At 37.3% G+C, this 19,156-nt stretch overlaps 1 protein-coding gene and 1 pseudogene across 5 annotated transcripts in view; one reads left to right on the plus strand and one right to left on the minus strand.

Annotated features, from left to right (window-relative positions):
- DOCK3 (dedicator of cytokinesis 3) overlaps window positions 1-19,156 on the plus strand; it is a 529,377-nt gene that overhangs the window by 113,877 nt on the left and 396,344 nt on the right. For all 5 annotated transcript variants that reach the window (XM_043985259.1, XM_043985293.1, XM_043985275.1 and 2 more), the window contains exon 2: window positions 5,443-5,526. In XM_043985259.1, the coding sequence (XP_043841194.1) occupies window positions 5,443-5,526 (84 nt within the window). The remainder of the gene's footprint in view (window positions 1-5,442; window positions 5,527-19,156) is intronic.
- LOC122741636 lies at window positions 15,599-16,198 on the minus strand (annotated as a pseudogene).

Here is a 19,156-nt window from a genome sequence, read left to right on the forward strand (position 1 = left end):
AATCGTATTCCAAAATCTCTGCTCCTTTACAATGGTAACTTTCCAATATTATATAATCCTGATTGTGGCTCCATGCTATTTGAATTTTTTTATTATTGTTTTTGGTATTTTCTCCTTGACCTGGGAACTCTGGATTTTGATTATAATAGTCTTGAGCATTTTCATTTTAGGATTTGGAGGTGACTGATGGATTTTTTCAGTTTCTACTTTGTCCTTGGGTTCTAAGTTATATGGGCATTTTTCCTTTATGATGTATTAAAAATGATAACTAGGCTCTTTTTAAAATCATTACTTCAGGTAACCCAATAACTCTTAAATTATCTCTCCTTGGCCTATTTGTTTTTTATGAGACAGTTCACATTTCTTCTATGTTTTTTAGTCTTTTGACTTTTTAATTGTTTCTTGATGTCTCATGGCATTATTAGCTTCTACTTACTTTACTAATTCTTTTTTTTTTTTTTTTTTTTGCGTGGCAGTGAGGGTTAAGTGACTTGCCCAGGGTCGCACAAGTGTCTGAAGCCAACCACTTTACTAATTCTAATTTTTGAGGAGTTATTTCCTTCAATATTTTTGTCCCTCTTTCATCATTTGGCCAATTTTGATTTTCAAGTAGTTGTTTTCTTCAGTCTTTTTGTGCTTTTAAAAAAAAACAAGCTGTGAGTTCTCTTTTTACAATTTTCTTCCAAAGCTCTCATTTCTTTTCCCAGTTGGCACTCCTGGTCAGACCCTATCCCAGTATTCAAAGCTGTGGAGTTAGTTATTTTCTCTGGCCTGGAAAAATGATTCACTGTGACTTTTTGTTGGCTTTTCCTTTCAGAATTCAATTTGGCATTTTCTGTGGGCATTTTGTAGGAGAGGTTTTGGAGGAAGTTTGGTAGTTGTGACCTGTCAGTCCAACATCTGGACTCATTTCTACCTTCATGAAGTTTTAATTCACTCCTTTGTCCCAGCCAAAATGTATTTTTCTAGACTTAGAATCAAGAAAACCGGAATTGACAGACTGACTCTGATCATTAATAGTTGTATGACAATAGGCAAATCAATGAATCTTTCTGAATGTTTCCTTATTATTTATTAAAATAGAATAAATATAGCATATGTATAAAAATATACTAAACCTTTGTATCTCTCTTGAGCTTCATTCCTGGATCACCAATTTGGACATTTCAGACTAGATGACCAGGTGATATATGAGGCATGTTCAAAACTGAAGTCATCTTTTCCCCTAGCCCCTAAGTATCTAAACTTCCCTATTTTTGTTAAAGACACCAGTTTAGGCTTTCATCACCCCTGCTTAGATTATTGTATAGATTATAACAACATCCTCTTAATTAGTTTCCCTGCCTTCAGTCTCATCATTTCAGTCCATCTTGTACACTGCTGACAAAGCAATTTTCTTTAAGCGTAGATCTGGACATCTGATTCCCCTACTCATCTAATTTCAGTGACTTTCTATTGCCTCTAGAATACAACATAAACTCCCTTGTTTACCTTTTAAATTCCTCTAAAACCTGGTACAAACGTACTATTTCAATCTCATTGTACATTGCTCCTCTCACTCTCACACTCTGTGATCCAGCCAAACTGCTGTTTTCTCTTTTCCTCACTCAAGACCCTCCATCTCCTATTTCTGTCTCCCTTACTAGGCATCTCTGATGCCTGGAATGCACTCCCTCCTTATCTCTGCCTCACAGAACCCTGTTCTTCCTGTAAGATGCAGCTTTAGCATGTGTTATGCATTAAGTTTTCCCTGATCTATGAATATGGGCAATTACTAGTGCCTCCCCTCTCAGACCACCTTATATTTAACTATTTGATACTTGTGTATACACACACATATTCATATTTTAGGGAACCACAGGAGAGCTCAGGCAACTTGCTGACTTCTTTCTGCCATCTTGGCTCTGCCCCCCATATTCATATTTTAAACATATTTGTTGTACCACTCATTAAAATACAAGCTCATTTCGAGTAGAGATTATCTCATTCTTTGTACTTGTATCCTCAGTGCCTAGAACATAGTAGAAACTTAATGCATACTTGTTGATTATGATTATTAATTTCAAAGAGTTGTTGTCAGGTAGTTAGGTGACAGATTGGACAGATTGCCAGGTCTAGAGTCAGGAAGGCCTGAATTCAAATCCAGCCTCAGATATTTACTAGTTGTGTACCCTTGGACAAGTCACTTAACCTCTGTTTGCCTGAGTTTCTTCATCTGTAAAATAATAATGAGGAACCATCCTCAACTTCTCACTCTCTCACCTTCCTTGTCCAAGCTTGTCTATTTCACCTTTGCAACATCTCTCAAATACTTACTCACCATTCTTTCCTCTGACATTGCCACCAGTCTGGTATCTGCTTGCCTCAAGTCTCTTCCTACTCCAATCCATCTTCCATTCAGCCACTAAAATGATTTTCCTAAAGTACAAATGTGAGCATATCACTCCCTTCCTCAGTAAACTTCAGTGGCTCCCTATTGCCTCCAGGATCAAATACAAAATCCTCTGTTTGGCAGTCAAACCCAGGCTCTTCTTGCCTTTCCAGACTATATTCCACCACATATTATCTGAACCAGTGACACTGGCTTCTTGACTTTCCCAAAAACAAGACACTCCATCTCTCAGCTCTAGGCATTTTCTCCGGCTGTTCATCCATACCTGTAATGCTCTCCCTCTTCAACTCCACCTACTGACTTTCCTAGCTTCTTTTAAGTAGCAACTTAACTCACTTTCTGCTTCACCACAACTAAAATCTCCCCTTTTATAGTAAGCCTTTTGCAGTCCCCCTTAATTCTAGTTCCTTCCCTCTGTTAATTATTTCCTATTTCTCCACTTATTAGCACAGTGCCTGGCACATAATAGTCATTCCATAAATGATAAATATCAATATGATTATTATTGTTATTATTACCAGTATTATGATGATAATCAGATGAAATAATGGATATAAAATACTTTGCATTCTTAAAATTAAAATTAAAGTCCCTGGAAATGTCAGCTATTGTTATCCCTACTTTGCCCCACCACATTCTAGCTTATATCAGACATTTTTATATATGCGCTTCTGATTCCCCTCATTAGATTATAATGTCTTTGAGGTCTTTGATTGTTATATTTTCTATCTCAGCACCTAGCATAGTGACTTACATGTGGCAGAGTTTCATAAATGTTTAAATTGAATTGATTTATCAAAATTTGGTGTAATAACTTTTGCTAAGTGCTTTCTTCATAGTATTTTGAGGAAGGTGAGCATCACTGAGAGTGAATTGGAAATGCAGTCCATCTACTGATATTATATTTTACTTGTAAGCCTGCTCACAGCAAAGTCTTCAGTAATGAAAAATTGTGGTAGAGTCATCCATTAGTATGAACTCTATTCTTACTACAATAACAGGGTAATTGGATTGGTCGTTTTGGAAAATTAGTTGATATGGCTATGTCAAGTAAAATGCCATGTGGGGAATTGATGGAGGCGAAGTTTAGGAAAAAGAAATCATTAAAAGTTATTAGAAGACATTGAAATATTATTTGGAACAATTTAATAAGGGTTGATAGCAGCAGGAACACAGCAGTTCCATTAAGAGGATTACTTCTTTTGGTCTTCACCTTAGATAATTCTCTGGTGTGTTAATCCTTCTGAAGGGTAACAAAGGCTTCAGATGGCTGCCAGATATTATTCTAGTCAAACCTAACACCAACTACAGTCTTTTGATGATTTTTATTTGATTAACCTTTTTTACTCACTAGTTTTGATGCTGAATAAATTGTCAGTGTTGATTCCATTAAGTGATTTTTTTCTTTACTTCTTTTTTGCTGTCTTACTCTTGATGCTCACAAACATTGGTTTCTGTCTGATAAAAGTCTGAGATGAAGAAAGTAAAATACACAAAAGCAGGAGATGGAATACTAAGTTTAGAGAATGACTAATGTAGTTTAAATGGAGAATTTGCCAAGGAGGAGGTAGTATGAAATAAGGTTGAAAGGTAGATAGAAAAAAGATTTTGGAGCACCTTAAACATTCGTTAAGATGATGGTATTCTATCCTTCAGTCTGTGAACATCATCTGAAGACTTTTGAGCAAGAGAGTGACATGGCCAGTCTTGTGTCTTAAGAAGATTATTTTGACAACTCTGTGGAAGAGAGCACAGAACTAGGAAATTCAACTAGAAGGCCGTGAAACCCAAATAAATTTTGACTAATGCCCGAATTAAGGTGGTGGCTATGTGAGGGTAACAGATGTGTCATGGAGATAGAAATAACAAGATTCCTAAAATGATTGGATAAGGGCAGTTAGGGAGAGGGAAGACTCTTATCACTATCAGATTGTGAATGTGGGTGACTGGGATGATGGTAGTTCTTTCCACAGAAACAGGGAGGTTGGTAGGTAGGGAAAGAAATACTAAATTGTCTTGGAGTTTGAAATGCTCATGAGAAATCCATGAGGAGATGTCAGTGTGGTGTAGTGTCTAGGGAACTATTTGGAGTCCCAAATTCAAATCCCTCTTTAGACACTTAAGCTTTGTGATTAAGGATGTCACTTAATCTCTCTGTGCCTCAGTTAGCCCATATAAAAAGAGGGGCTTGGCCTTTTTCCTCCTAGTTCTGTACTTGTGATCCTCTGATAAGCATTAAGAGTGGAAGAAAGCAATTAGGACTGAACATATAGAAATTTGATCTCATTTAGAAATATTACTTGATCATATGAGAACTGATAAGATTGCTAAGAGATCACACATCAATAAGAAAATCATCTCAGAACAGAGTCCTGGCAAACACTCATGTTAAGAGAGGAGAGCTCTTAATGCTTCTCCCTTTTTGAAAAAAAAATGTATTTTTAACTAGATTGAAATGCAAAAATTAAATATGTGGGCTAGATCTTACTGAAAGAGAAAGTGACTCTCTGGTTATGTCAGATACTATTAGAAATATTCAAGTATATGTTTAGTACCCAGCAACAACATTTTTCACTGTGACAATAGAGCATGGTGGAAAAAGAACTGGACTTTAAAGTGAAGAAACATGAATTCGATTCTTGAAATGTGACCTTGAACAAGGGACACTGCAAAATGAGAGGAAATCAAAGATGAGATACTCACACATCTAGTTTCCTGATTTGTAAAAGAGGAAATCATCACAGCCATTCTCGTTTTCTCATGGGATGGGATAATGTATACAAAGTGAATTATCAGGTGTAAAGCTATATAAAAATGTAAGGTGGTAATACTTTTATTTTTATTATCATAATTTAATGATACTTTCATGACTTGAAATATTTAATGTACCTTACTCTGGGAGTGGCTAAATTGGGCAATGTCTTACTTATGAGAGAGAGATTTTTCCAGAGAGAATATTTTAAAGAGCATTTAGTATTTCATTTCAATAACAAGATTTATGTTTCCATTTTTAAAAATCCTAACTTCTATATTTATTTTTGCCTTTCTAGTGATATGCAGTTTTCGCGGATCTGTACCCCAAGGCTTAGTCCTGGAAATAGGAGAAACTGTTCAGATCCTGGAAAAATGTGAAGGTTAGTATGGTGGAATAAGAAGAGAGTGTGTGAACATTATCTATTTTCAGTCATCATGAAGTTACATTTTTTTGTAGACTATCTTCACTAAAGTCCTCTGACACTTCCTGGTGACATAGAGGCTTTCTCAAATTCTATGCCATTAAAGCATATGCTCTTTCTCTTCATTCTAATCTGAAAAAGTTTCATCCATTCAAGTAGGACCCAGTGATAGACTTTACACTTGTTTTCCTAGTACCAGCCTCACTAAGTTCAGAGAGGTCTATCACTGTTTTGGTACAGTGTGGTGACATTTTCAGCTACAGAAGGTCTTAAAAACCTCTACTAAGTCAGAAAGCATTTGTAATCTGTGTCTGTAGAGAGAGGTTCACATCAGGGAAAGCACAGGTCATTTAAATATTGAAAAAACATTTTAGATGAACAGATTTTGAGAAATCGTTTTAAAACTGTGATACATCAGATGATCAAACTACTTAGATAAATTCCGTCCTGACCCACTTTCAGAAAAAAAAAAAAAAAAAGCTCAAGCACTATTGATACTAATCTAGTGTTAAAGAAGGTCATGGGTCAGGGTTTTTGAATTAACCATCTGTTGGAACCTGATTTTTATGTTCTGTACAATGTAACTATTTTTTATTACTCCTGTTCAACTAAGCATCTATTAATTCAGGTATGCTTGGCTAACAGTACATTTGTATGGCACTTCGAAAATTATTTGGGTATGTTTAAAGAACTATGGAGACTTTATGCTTTCTAGCAAAATCATTTGTAGGTCCTTGTTTGGCCAATGTGTTCATCACAAAGACTAATGTGTGTGTGTGTGTGTGTGTGTGTGTGTGTGTGTGTGTATGTATATATACACATATATATATGATTTGAAATGGATTGGTTTGATGACATTGTTTCCTTGAATATGTCAATATGTATGTAATTTTACATGGAGAACTAAAAGGCTAATATATGTTTGAAGCATATTGTGGTTATATAAAAGTGATAAATGATTTTAGGTAGGAATATTATTGAGGGCTAAGAATTGGACTTCCTGACCTTCTGAGATCCCTTTTTATTCAGTAATTCTATGATTTTTATGTCAAAAGGTGAAAAGGGAATCCGTGTATAACACAATTTTAGTTGTGATTGAAGTTCAGGTATCTGAAATCTCTGAAGTACAATTATGTTTTTATGCAACAAACATCCATTATCCATGTTGGGAAGAAGCAGGGGGGAAAATCTGTGTTTGTCCAAAACTACTTTGTGTTTTGAATACTTTATGAGTTGAATAATATATTTGCAATAGATTTTACTTTCAAATTAATTATCTTTAAATCATTATTTGAATTTTCATTTGTGAAATACTCATACCTGATGGTAAGGGAAGTATCCCAGAAGGAGGTGCTGTGTGGCCAAAGCAAGCAAGGATGCCTTTTAAAATGTACTATAGAATTATCCAGGAAATAGATAATCCATTTTCAGATAATTGAAAATTGAATATAATTCAAAATCAGATTATTTTTTCACAGGTATAAGCTGTTGCTAAGCATGAATCTCTCTTGTGTGAGTGACAAGGTCTTAGATTTTGTGTTGTTTCTCATCTGGAGGTTCCTTGGTTATTTCTTAGAAAGGGACTTAAATAGAACATTGTTCCCATAAAGCTCATACCTTTATAAAAAAATTTACTTTTTACAAAAAGCAACTGTTGATATAAAGTTATTTTATGTTGCTTACTATTTCTAAATTGTTCTTTGTTATTTCTACAAGGAATGTAAATAAAAGAAATTCCACTTCAGAGATTGAAAATGCAATCTGCTACATTTAAGTTATCTTGATCTGAAAGGGATTTCAAAAAGTCTTTTTTTTCTTTCTGTTCCCTATCTCTGCTAGTAGGATTACACGGAAACTATCATGGAAAGAAAGTTGCCTGAAATCTAATCCACAATTCTCCTAATGGAATTTGAACTCATTTCCTGTTGTCCTGACCACTGTGGGAATTAACTGTTGTCTTGGAGGCTTATTATTAAATTCCCACTCATTTTTCTCCATTCTAAAAACATTCACTAAATCCAACCTTTATTCAAATGCTATTTCTTAAACCTATGATATTTTTTCCAGTTTCCCTTTTAGCCATCTCTAAACCTCCCATAGCTATTAAATGATAATTCTCTACTAATTCAAAGTAATGGTCTGATTATTTTAATAATGTTGCTCCTTTACAAAATAGCTATCTTAGACTTTTACCAAAAAAAGTATATATCATTTAAAATAAGGACTTTTGGGGCAGTTAGGTGGTGCAGTGGATAAAACACTGGCCTTGGATTCAGGAGGACCTGAGTTCAAATCCAGCCTCAGACACTTGACACTTACTAGCTGTGTGACCCTGGGCAAGTCACTTAACTCTTATGGCCCCGCAAAAAATAAAATAAGATAAGATAAAATAAAATAAGGACTCTTGTCTAAATTTTTTATTTAAAATTTAAATACAAAATTAAAATGCATATACTTACTATATTTCCTGTTTTCAGGAATTTTAATTCAATTTAAATTTAGTGTCCTAGGAATTTGGTAAATTACTAATATTATTATTTATATACCAAGATCCATCCTACTATTGATATAACATTAATTAATTGGTTAAGCATATTTTTTTTATCATATTGTCTACTAATGGGACCATTGAAATCATCTGATTTAGACCCCTCATTTTGTAGATGAAGGTGGGGCCTTTGAAGAGAGCAAATCTAGTCAAGACTAGGCTTGAATTCAGGTCTCCTCAAATCCTGTTTAATATTTTAATGGCATTTCAAAACATTCTTGATGTTTCTCAGATAACAAGATTAGCAGTGAAAAGTTCCAAAGATGAAATTCTAATAAATAGAGCATCTTGCCATATGTGGTAAAAACTTATGCTCTATATCATATTACAAACCCAAGGTCATTGGCTGAATTAAATTCAAGAAACTCAGACTATAATCTTAGGTATCATTTCAAGGATCCTCCAAAGTACCTAACTCCTTACAATGTCACAATAGTCTGCACAGGACAGAAGACTTAGTTGCTAATCTTTGATCAATGAGACACACATAGTAAGAATACTGTAGCCCACCTTAGGTAGCCATATGACCAATTGTTCTCATAGCTTATTTGGGGAAGAAAACCGAAAAATGAAAAAAAATAGGGAAAAATCTATCCCCAGGAATTGTGGGGGGTTTTATTTCTTGTTTTCAAATATCCTTTACATCTCATAATTTGGAGAAGAAAAAAAAAAGGAAATCAACCATTCTCTGAAGTTTTTCTCTCCATTTCCCAATTCTGAGTGTTTTCACTGGCTCTCTCTCATACTTGGAATCCTTTCCCTTCTAATCTGTGCCTCCTAACTTCCTTGGCTTCCTTCATATTTCAGCAAAATCCCACCTTCTGCAAGAATCCTTTCCCTGTTTTCCTTAATCTTAGTGCCCTCTGGAACTATCCCCAATTTATATTCTGTGTATGTGTGTGTCTGCACACACATGGACACACACATATAATACATATGTGTTGGGGGAAAGAGGGAAAAGGGGAAGAAGAGGGGAAGGGAGAAAGAGGGGGAAGAGAGGGAGGGAGGGAGTGACAGTGCTTGTTTGAACAGATTATTTGTGTGTTGTTTCCCCCGTTTATACCATGAGCTCCTTGAGTAGGGACTATATTTTTTGCCTCTTTCTATCTCTAACACTTAGTACTATGTCTGCCACATAGAAGGCCCTTAATAAATACTAGTTGGCTGACTAAATAAAGTCATAAACATTTCATTCTGAACTCCTGAGTTATATGAATTCTCATTTGGAGGTCTTTCTCAGGGCTGCGTAAATGGGGCATTCTCATCGATGATAAGGTCAGCAGGATGGAAGGATCAAATAGGTAGTGTGAACAGAAAACTGACATAGAAACCAGGAGACCTGGGCTCAGGTCCCACCTATGAAACACATTGGTTCTGTGACAAGTTCCTTTTATAAGGTTAAATGCCTCGCTGAGTAAGCCTATCCTGATCCCTCTAAATTCTAGTGCCTTTCTGCTGTTAATTATTTTCAATTTATCCCTTATGTGGTATGTTTGTACTGTTGTTGTTGTTGTTGTTGAGTTGTTTCAGTCATGTCCTCCATTTTGAGGTTTTCTTGGCAAAGATACTGAAGTGGTTTTCCATTTCCTTCTATGTGTTTGTACTAACTATTTGCTTATTGTTTTCCCCAGTATATGGGGAGCTCCTCAAGGGCAGGGGCATTTACCCTTCATTGTATAACCAGATGTGCCTGAAATGCAGCATAGAGGGTTTTTTTTTTAATTCTTTTTTTTTCTTTTTGCAGGGCAATGAGGGTTAAGTGACTTGCCCAGGGTCACACAGCTAGTAAGTGACATGTGTTTGAGGTCATATTTGAACTCAGGTCCTCCTGAATCCAGGGCCAGTTCTCTATCCACTGCGCCACCTAGCTGCCCCCAACATAGAGGGGTTTTTTTTTGGTTTTTTTTAAACATAGAGTTTTAATATTTTTTTCTTTGGCGCACTCCTCTTCAAGTTTTCATATCTTTTGAAAATACCATTATCCTTCCAGTGACCCAAGTTCACAACCTTGAGTCATATTCAACTCTGTTCTTCCTCAACTTACCTATCTAATTAGTTACCCAGTCTTAGTAATTTTACTTCCACAGCATTTTTGTATCAATCACTCATATCACAACCACTCTAATTCAGGCCCTCATTATACCTTGTGAGACATGGTCATACCTGTGCTTTGGAAAGATCATTTTGGCAGCTGTGTGGAGGAAATGAAGAGAAGCTTGAGGTAGGGAGACCAACCAGAAGTCTATAGGAATAGTCCAGATGTGAGATGCTGAGGGCCAGCAACAGGATAGCATCTATGTAAATGGAGAGAAGGGGAGGACTAGAAAAGATATTGTCAAAGTAGAAAGTAAGATCTGGCAATAGACTGGATATGTTGGATGAGTATACATGAGGAATTGAGGATGTTGCCAGATTATAAGTCTAGGTGGCTGTGGTGGTGCTGGTGTCTTCCACAGTAAAAGGGAACTTTGGCAGATGGGAAAGTTTTTTTGGGAAAGATGATGAGTTCTATTTTGGACATCCTGAGTTTGAGATATCTAGTGAGCAGTTGGTGACATCAGATTAGACATCAGGAAGAGACTAGGACTGGAAAATAGATCTAAGAACAACAACTACAACAAAAGTGAAAACAGCAGGCTTCAATCTGCATTTAGACTCCATAATTCTTTTTCTGGATGTGAAGAGAATTTTCCATCATGAGTCTTTTGGAATTGTCTTGGATCATTGTATTGCTTCGAAGAGCCTATCACAGATGATCATCACACAGTGTTGCTGTTACTATGTACAGTGTTCTCCTGGTTCTGCTCATTTCACTCAGCATCAGTTCATGTAAGTAAAGAACATTTACACTTGAACAATCAGTTCAGAAGCTAGACTTCAGAGGTTCAGAAGAGAGTGAGATGGAAAGTATAGGCACCTATTATAGATAGCTTCCTCAAAGTTGAGTCACAAAAGGGAGAATGATAGCTAGATGGGATAATTGGATCAAATGAATTTGTTTTTGTTTTTTTAAGGATGAGGGGAGATGTAGGGTATGTTTGTAGGTAGTAGGGAAGCATCCAGTAGATGGAGAGAGGTTAAAGATTAGTTGGAGAGTGAGGATGGGAAGAAGGAGCAATCTGCTGGAGAAGGCAGTATAGAATGTGACAATTGACTCATATAGAAGGATTTCCTTTGTCAAAGAGAAGGGGCATCTCTTTATTTGAGAGCATGGGTGGAGGGAATGTCTTAGGTGGCTTTAGGAGAAATGAAGAAGTTTGTAATAGCTGTTGTGGGGACTGGGATAGAGAATTTATTAGGGAGGTATAAAAGGATTGCCTTGCTATGATGAAGGCCTAGTTGAGATTATGTAGCATAGTTTCTGAATTTTCTCCAGTTTCACTAACACATGAATAGGAGCAAAGGCAAGGAATGATGGGAATAATCCAAAGTTGGGACTTGGCAAAAACCGATCAAAGATAGGATAAGGATGCAAGAGATTGGAGTGTTTAGTTGAATTGTTTCACTAAGGTTTGGGAGTAGAGAAGAAAGGAGAATGAAACCAATGTAGGGGTGATGGCCTTTGAAAGAACTGAGAGAAGGAAGGATTGGAAGTTAGAGTGAAGATAAAGAGAAGAGTTAGGGCAGCTAAGAAGTGCTTTGGATAAAGCCCTGGACCTGGCATCAGGAAGACCTGAGTTCAAATATGACGTCAACCATATTTGAACCTACGTGGTACCTATTATGTCCTCATATAGTAGCTACTTAATAAATTATTGTTCCCTCCTTCTGTCTTCTGGCTTTCTCTCCTAATGACACAAAATCCCACCTTTTCCATTATTGCTTCCATTTTCACTCATACCTCAAGGTTCCCTGGTCATAAGGGGTGAAGCATATGTTTTCTTTAATATACCCTAACTTCCCAGTTCCTCAATCTACTCAATTCTCATGATGTATTATTCTTCCCTTCAACTGTACGCAGATGGTCATATTCTTGACCTTGCCATCACTAACTTCTGTGTTCATGGATTCTGAAATTCATTAATGTTTCCTCATTCCATATTTTCCTCTGACTAGTAACAATGGCTAGCATTTATATAGAGCTTAAGGGTTGCAAAGCATTTTACACATGTCATCCTATCTTTTTTTCCTTCACAACAACCCTGGGAGGTAGGTGCTATTATTTTCCCCATTTTACAGATAAGGAAACCAAGAAAGACAGAGGTTAGATGATTTGCCCAGAGTCACACACCTAGTAAGTATCTGAGGCTAGATCTAAACTCAAATTTTCCCTTAGAACTTTCTTCACTCTGCCACCTTTCTGCCTCTAGAAAAGATTCTAGATGAAAACAGATTTGTTCATTCTGGAGCAGGCATTCCAGAGAACACAGAGAAAGGAGAGGATAGATCTGTATTAGGACTTTTGGGGGATATGCCTGAGAGGAATAGGAGTAAGTCAAGTAGTGGGGGGCTGAAGAATGGGGTTTGTTCAGTGTCAGCTGAGGGGTTGGTCACTGGAATGAGAAGAGTATGACAGCATGAGTGGGTGTTAACCATTGAAGAATGAATCTAGGCACAGCAACCTGGCTTGGTAGAGGTCACTTGAGGGAGAGAGGTGATTAAATTGTTGAAGACCCATCCTCAAGGTCCAACCTCATAACAGGTGGTGATGTTGAGTTCTGGACTCACAGCAGCTAGGTGAAAGACAAAGTACAGCCTGGGTGAATCTGGACAGAAGATAGGAGCTGCCATTTTGAGGTTGTCTGGGCCTGAGAAAGGCCTGTCGAGAAACCAGAGAAGGGCCTAGGGTAAAGACAGAGGCTACAGGCAGGCATCCAGAGCTGACACAAGACTCCCTGAGAGGTCACTCCAGTGAAGGAAGGGGACACAGGCTGTTGACTAGACTCGGATCCAGGGCTACCAGCTGACTCTTCTATAAAATGAAAGGTTTGAATTAAGGGGCATCTGGAGTTTCTTCCAGTTCTGTGGACCTATAGTGAGGGATCATCATTATGAGATTTGATTTACACAAAAATTTCTACCTGATATAATTAACTGCTAATATTAAACTTGGAATTCATTGATGATTCAAAAACACCATATTAGGTTAGCTTTACATTTCTCCACAGATATAGTTTATGAGCTAGACAAATAGAAAAAATATCTTTGAGTTTTATATATCCTCTCTTAACATTACATTTTAGAAGGTCAAATGAGCTTAAAGACTGATAAAAAGAATAAATGGGAGAGAATAGTTTGGACTCCTGATTAAGTTAATTCCTTTCATTAAATAGGATGGGGAGAAAATGTATGTTTGTCTTTGACCACCTGCAAAAAATGAAACACATTTATTTTCTACTTCCCTTTGAAAGAAATGACATGGAAACATAATTTTGAGATAAATAAATTTTTGTATTGGGTTTTTTTTTCTTGCGCTATAAAAGTAATGGAAGGGTTTTAAAGAATATATAGTTAAAAGTCAGATTTGGAAATATTGTCTGAAAATATGTTGTGTTTTGGGTGTGGAATTCATATCCAACTACCATATTTACTTGTTCATTTTTCATAGCTGATATTTCTCTTTTTCCCATATTAACTCCCCTTCACTTTCCCTCTGCCCTCAACAATTTGCTTTTGGCTAAATAAATTCTTTTGATCACCTGCTTTTGGGTCTTCAGATGTAGTCCAGAACTTTGAGTTTTGGTAAAGTCATTAGAGAGTCTTGAATTGGGTTTAAACTTTGTTTTCCTGAAGTAAACAGCATATTTAAATCTTATTCCTATTTCTTCAAACCTTCTTGAGTTTTCAGACAGTCTGCTCCACCCCACCCCCCAAGATCTTGTGTAATGCTGTTGCTATTAGCCAAAGCAAGTCAACTGCTGAAAATTGTGTTCAAGGTCACAGTAGCTGTCTGTGTTTACCAGCAACAACATCTTTCCATAATTCCCCATTCCCAATTTCTTATAAAAGAATGTAGCTTCTCACACAAGAAACCAGGTTCATTCAGTTGCAAGAGGAGGGCTTTTCTCAAATGTTCTCTGGTTCATCCTTGGCTTGTCCCTGCCCAGGAAAATCAACAGAACTTCTATATCTGGCTCATCCTGTTCACTCAATAAAGATCCTTAGCTCCCCTGCAAGCACTCATACTAATAAGACAACAATCCATCAGTAAGCATTTATTAAGCACCAACGATGTTCTAAATATTATGCTAGGTTCTGAGGATACAAACAAAAAAGAAAGGTTACAAGCCCCCTAATGTTGTGGGTCAGGCTTGACTTAAACCATTGGAATGAAAGAAAATTTATAAATCATCTAACATTTAACAAAAAGGAAGTTTACTTAACCATAACAAAGAAAGGATATTCAGCAAGAATCAAGCACTGCTTAGAAGGGCATGTTGACTTGTGCAGTGGAGTAGCTTTCAAGTCTGAGAGGACCTGACATCCTAAGTTAGGTTTTTTTATGCCTTAGGAAGCTGTGTCAAAAGCTACAGCTCTACTTCCCTGGACCTTGAGAGCACCTTCCCTGCATTTTAGAGGGGGAGAAAAAATTACTCCAGGCTACATATCAGGGAGCCTAGTAGATATTACTCCTGCTGCAAGGGCTTACATTTTATTGGTGTGTGTGTGGGGGGGAATCTTCACAGTTAAGGAAATCCTGAATATATACAAATTATACATAGAGCAATTTTGTTGGGGAAACACGAAGAATCAGGGGGACTTGTGGAATCAGGAAAGGCCTTTTGAAGGAGGTAGCATCTGACCTGAACCTTAAAGTGACTTAGGGAATTCAGGTGATAGAAATAAGGAGGAAAAGCATTCCAAGATTAGTGAAGAGCTGATGTAAAAGTATTGGGGGGGAGAGTTTTATTTAATATATTAAAAAAGCAGGAAAATTATGAGAACTAGTACCTGAGACCACAGATAGATAGTTAAGAGAACTATTCTCCCCCATCCAGCAATCCATACTTCATACCTTATACCCCCACCAAAGGTATACAAGGTCCAGACAGAGTGAAACAAACCTCCCGTCTGGGATGGGTGGGTGGGTATCCCACCTACTCCAGGGATCTATACATGTGTTTCTCATTTATACAATTACTCTCCCCTGCATACTGTTGGGAGAGGGCTCCAGATCACAAGAGAAACGGCTTCTTCAGCAGACCTACACAGTCCAGATGACTTCTTGCTCTTTCATTCTAGCCCCTTATTCTGCCATTGGTTCCATGGTTCTTTCAGGACCCTCATGCTCTAGTTATGTTGCATCCAGGTATGAGTCAGCACAGGAAAAAAAATTAGCCTTTTTAGGATGAGACAGCCAGGGCCAGTATGCTGCAGGGTATTGTGCACACTTCTAGCCTTTTTTGGCAAGCCCTCTTGATCCACTTATTTATTGATGTTCTCTTTTCCCTTCCAGACAATCAAAATAGGCTCTCGGGGTAACTATGAAAACCTCCCACTTATCCTTCTTATTTTTTCATAAAAATAATTTCATTTATCAGTTTATTTTTTCCCTTCAAACATGATAATATGGTAGCCAAATTTGGTTTTCACTGGAGGATCCGTGTACACAGGCTTGTCCAGGCCACTGACAGGCAAGGCAAATACTGCTTCTTGGAATGGGCCTACCATGGGGCCTTTTGTCATCTAGCCCAAATCTACCCCCTGCTGGGCTTTATGTTCACTGTACTGTGAGGTGACTTTATTGAATCTCATTCCAGACTTGAGTTTTTCCATGGCTTCCATGATTCTACCATGCTTTCTTAATGGCTTTTTGTTTTTGTTTTTTGGTGAGGCAATTTTGGTTAAGTGACTTGCCTAGGGTCACACAGCTAGTAAGGGTTAAGTGTCTGAGGCTGGATTTGAACTCAGGTACTCCTGACTCCAGGGCCAGTGCTCTATCCACTGTGCCACCTAGCTACCCCAACCATGCTTTTCACATAGAATATGTCAGACCTTTATTGTATTTCCACCACCTTTAGAACCCTGAGCCTTCTTATCTGTACCCTCACTTCCAGAAGCTGCTGCCCCTTACCCTCCTTTGCCAGAGCCACTCTTCCCCTTGGGCCCCATCTTCCCACTTTCCCACTCATCCTGCTTAACCAAAAATCTGGATTATTACTTTTGGCCCAGTTTTTGTCAACCCAGTGGAATTTACCTTTTCTTTTCTTCAGAGTTCAGGCAATCTGAAGCTCAGCCTACACTTTCTCTTTTTAAGGCTGATGAAAAACACTGGTTCCTTTCCATTCTCCACTCACTTTCCCATTCTCCATCACCCCCTTGATACAAGTAAAGAGAAAAAGCACTAGGTGCATCTGAAACACTGATTGGGTAGAGGGTATAGTTGACAGCCACTGGAATGGCAAAGACTCATGTTATGGTTATCCTGGTAAACTTTCTAACTACCTGGGAAACCTCCCTAGAAATTAAATATAAAAAGAAAGTAAATACTGTGAATGAAGTTATTCATTCCACCCATGCATGATATAAGTACAATGTGGTTGTATTCCTTTTTGATGATCTAACTATATTGAAGCAACAGTGAGAATCAGGAAATGAAATTATGGTATTGTTAAGGGCTAAAATTCTATTTAGTCTGTCTAAAATATCTAATGAGTGGTCGCCAATAAATTATAAGCTTTAGCAAGAGTTAGGCTTTTAAGCATTTATTTAGGAGAATAAGAATTTGGTAAAGAGAGAGAGAAAGGCCTAGATTCCTATCTATTAAAGGGAGAACACATTTCTAGCTCCCTTCTCCACTAGAGTCCCCAGGAAAGAGCGCGAGACAGAGCGCTAGTCTCTTCCTTCTTCCTCCCACTACCCAACGTCACTTCCTGATGCCAAAGAAAAGACTCCTGGTCTTGCCCTCAAAGACCTTCACTTCATGGGTGGAACTCTTCTACAGTAAGTCTCCAGCAGGTGGCGTCATTCCAATCTTTACAGTATGAAGTACATTAAATAGCAACATTTGTAATTTGTTAATATTATTGAGAATTGTATAAAATTTATCCTTGATCCTGGCATTTTATTTATATGTACTATATTTTAGCTTCAATTTAATCTGATGTCATTTTTGTCACACACAGGTACATATGATATATATGTTATATGTATATATGTATGTATATACACACATATATGCACATGTGCACATGTACATGTATGTGTGTATATTTGTTGTCATTTGGTCATTTTTAGTCGTGTTCAACTCCTTGTGGCCACATTTGAGGTTTTCTTGGCAAATATATTGGAGTAGTTTGTCATTTTCTTCTTTAGTTCATTTTACAAATGAGGAAACTGAGATAAACAGAATTAAGTGACTTGCCTAAGGTCACACAGCTAGTATTGTCCTGCAGCTAGAATTGTATTCAGGTCTTACTGACTCCAGGCCTAGCACTCTGCACTGTGTCACCTAGGTGCGGATAACTAGAACAAATCTAATCCTTTCATCATATGATAGACCTTCAAATACTCAAAGCTACCTACTCTTTATATTCTTCTCTGAATCTCCTCTTCCCAAGAAAGAAAACATCCCCATTTCTTTCAAATGCTCCTCATACAACATGTACTTTAGACCTTTCAGCAGCCTGGATGATGTCATCTGAATATCCTCCATGTTATTTATATCAATCACTCTTAAAACATGGAATGCAGAATTAAATAATTTAGATGATGTTTGACAAGGTTAGAGTTCAGAAGGACTTACCTTACTATTCCTAGAAGCATGTCCTTTTAATTCAGCTTAGAAGTACATTAAAAAAAATTTTTTAATTTTAAAAATTTTTATTTTTTTTTCAGGGCAATGAGTGTTAAATGACTTGCCCAGGGTCACACAGCTAGTAAGTGTCAAGTGTCTCAGGCCAGATTTGAACTCAAGTCCTCCTGAATCCAGGACCGGTGCTTTATCCACTGCACCACCTAGCTACACCCAAAACATTTTTTTAAAAAGTACATTAAATTTTTTGGGCTGCCACATTCTGACTCATTTTGAGCTTACAGTCCTCTAAAATCCTCAGCTCATTTTCAAAACAGTTACTATCTAGTCATGCCTCCACCATCTTGTACTTGTGAAGGGGGTGCTTTGTATCCAAGTATAAGATGACATCTTTTCCTCCTAATTGTCATCTTATTGGATTCAACCCAATAGCCCACCATAATCTTTTTAGAACCAGCCTTTGTTATCCAGTGTGGTAGCTCTCCCCTTCAGTTTTGCACCATCTCCAAATCTAAGGAGCATTCGTTCCATCTAATCCAACACCTTCTATATGTTGATTATATTTACTGTCCAGTGTTGTGGGGTTTTGGGGTTTTTTTTTGTCTTGGTATGTTTTGGATTACTTGGCCTATAGTTAAGTTTCTTTAATTCCATATTTTACTATAATCTTGCTACAATTATTTTTTATTTTTTATAAGAAAAATAGGTAGATGTTGGACTCTCTGGAGTTGTTAGACTGAAAATGTGTGTGTGACTAGATATAGATATAGATGTCTATAGATATTTAGATATGTATTTATCTAATATTTATTTATATTTATATTTTTATATTGGATGTTTGAATGTAAACATAATATACAAATAGATAGAAATCTATTCATATATCCTTATCTATAATCTATCCTTTAAAGAGATCCTAGGAGGCAATGTAACATAGTAGAAAAAGTGCTGGGAGGAGGCAGAGCTAAGATGGCAGAGGAAAGGCCTGAGCTCTCCCCCAAACCCCTTGAAATACCTTTAAATAATGCCATAAAACAATTCCTAGAGCAGCAGAACCCAGAAAAGGACAGGGTGAGATAATTTTCCAGTCATAGATAACTTCAAAAGTCTGCAGGAAAGGTTTGAGCACAGTCCAGAGCAGGCCCTGCTAGTGCAGATGGGGGCCCAGAAAACCAGGAGAAGGCCTTGGGAGCCACTGAATCAGCAGTGACAGCAGCTGCCTCTGGAGTTCTCAGACCATAGATGGAAAGGAGGTCAAACAATTGGTCAGAAGTAGATTATAGGGGCAGCTAGATGGCACAGTGGATAAAGCACCAGCCCTGGATTCAGGAGGACCTGAGTTCAAA

This window comes from Dromiciops gliroides, chromosome 1, assembly GCF_019393635.1.
Source record: "Dromiciops gliroides isolate mDroGli1 chromosome 1, mDroGli1.pri, whole genome shotgun sequence".
In the NCBI taxonomy this organism is placed as follows: Eukaryota; Metazoa; Chordata; class Mammalia; order Microbiotheria; family Microbiotheriidae; genus Dromiciops; species Dromiciops gliroides.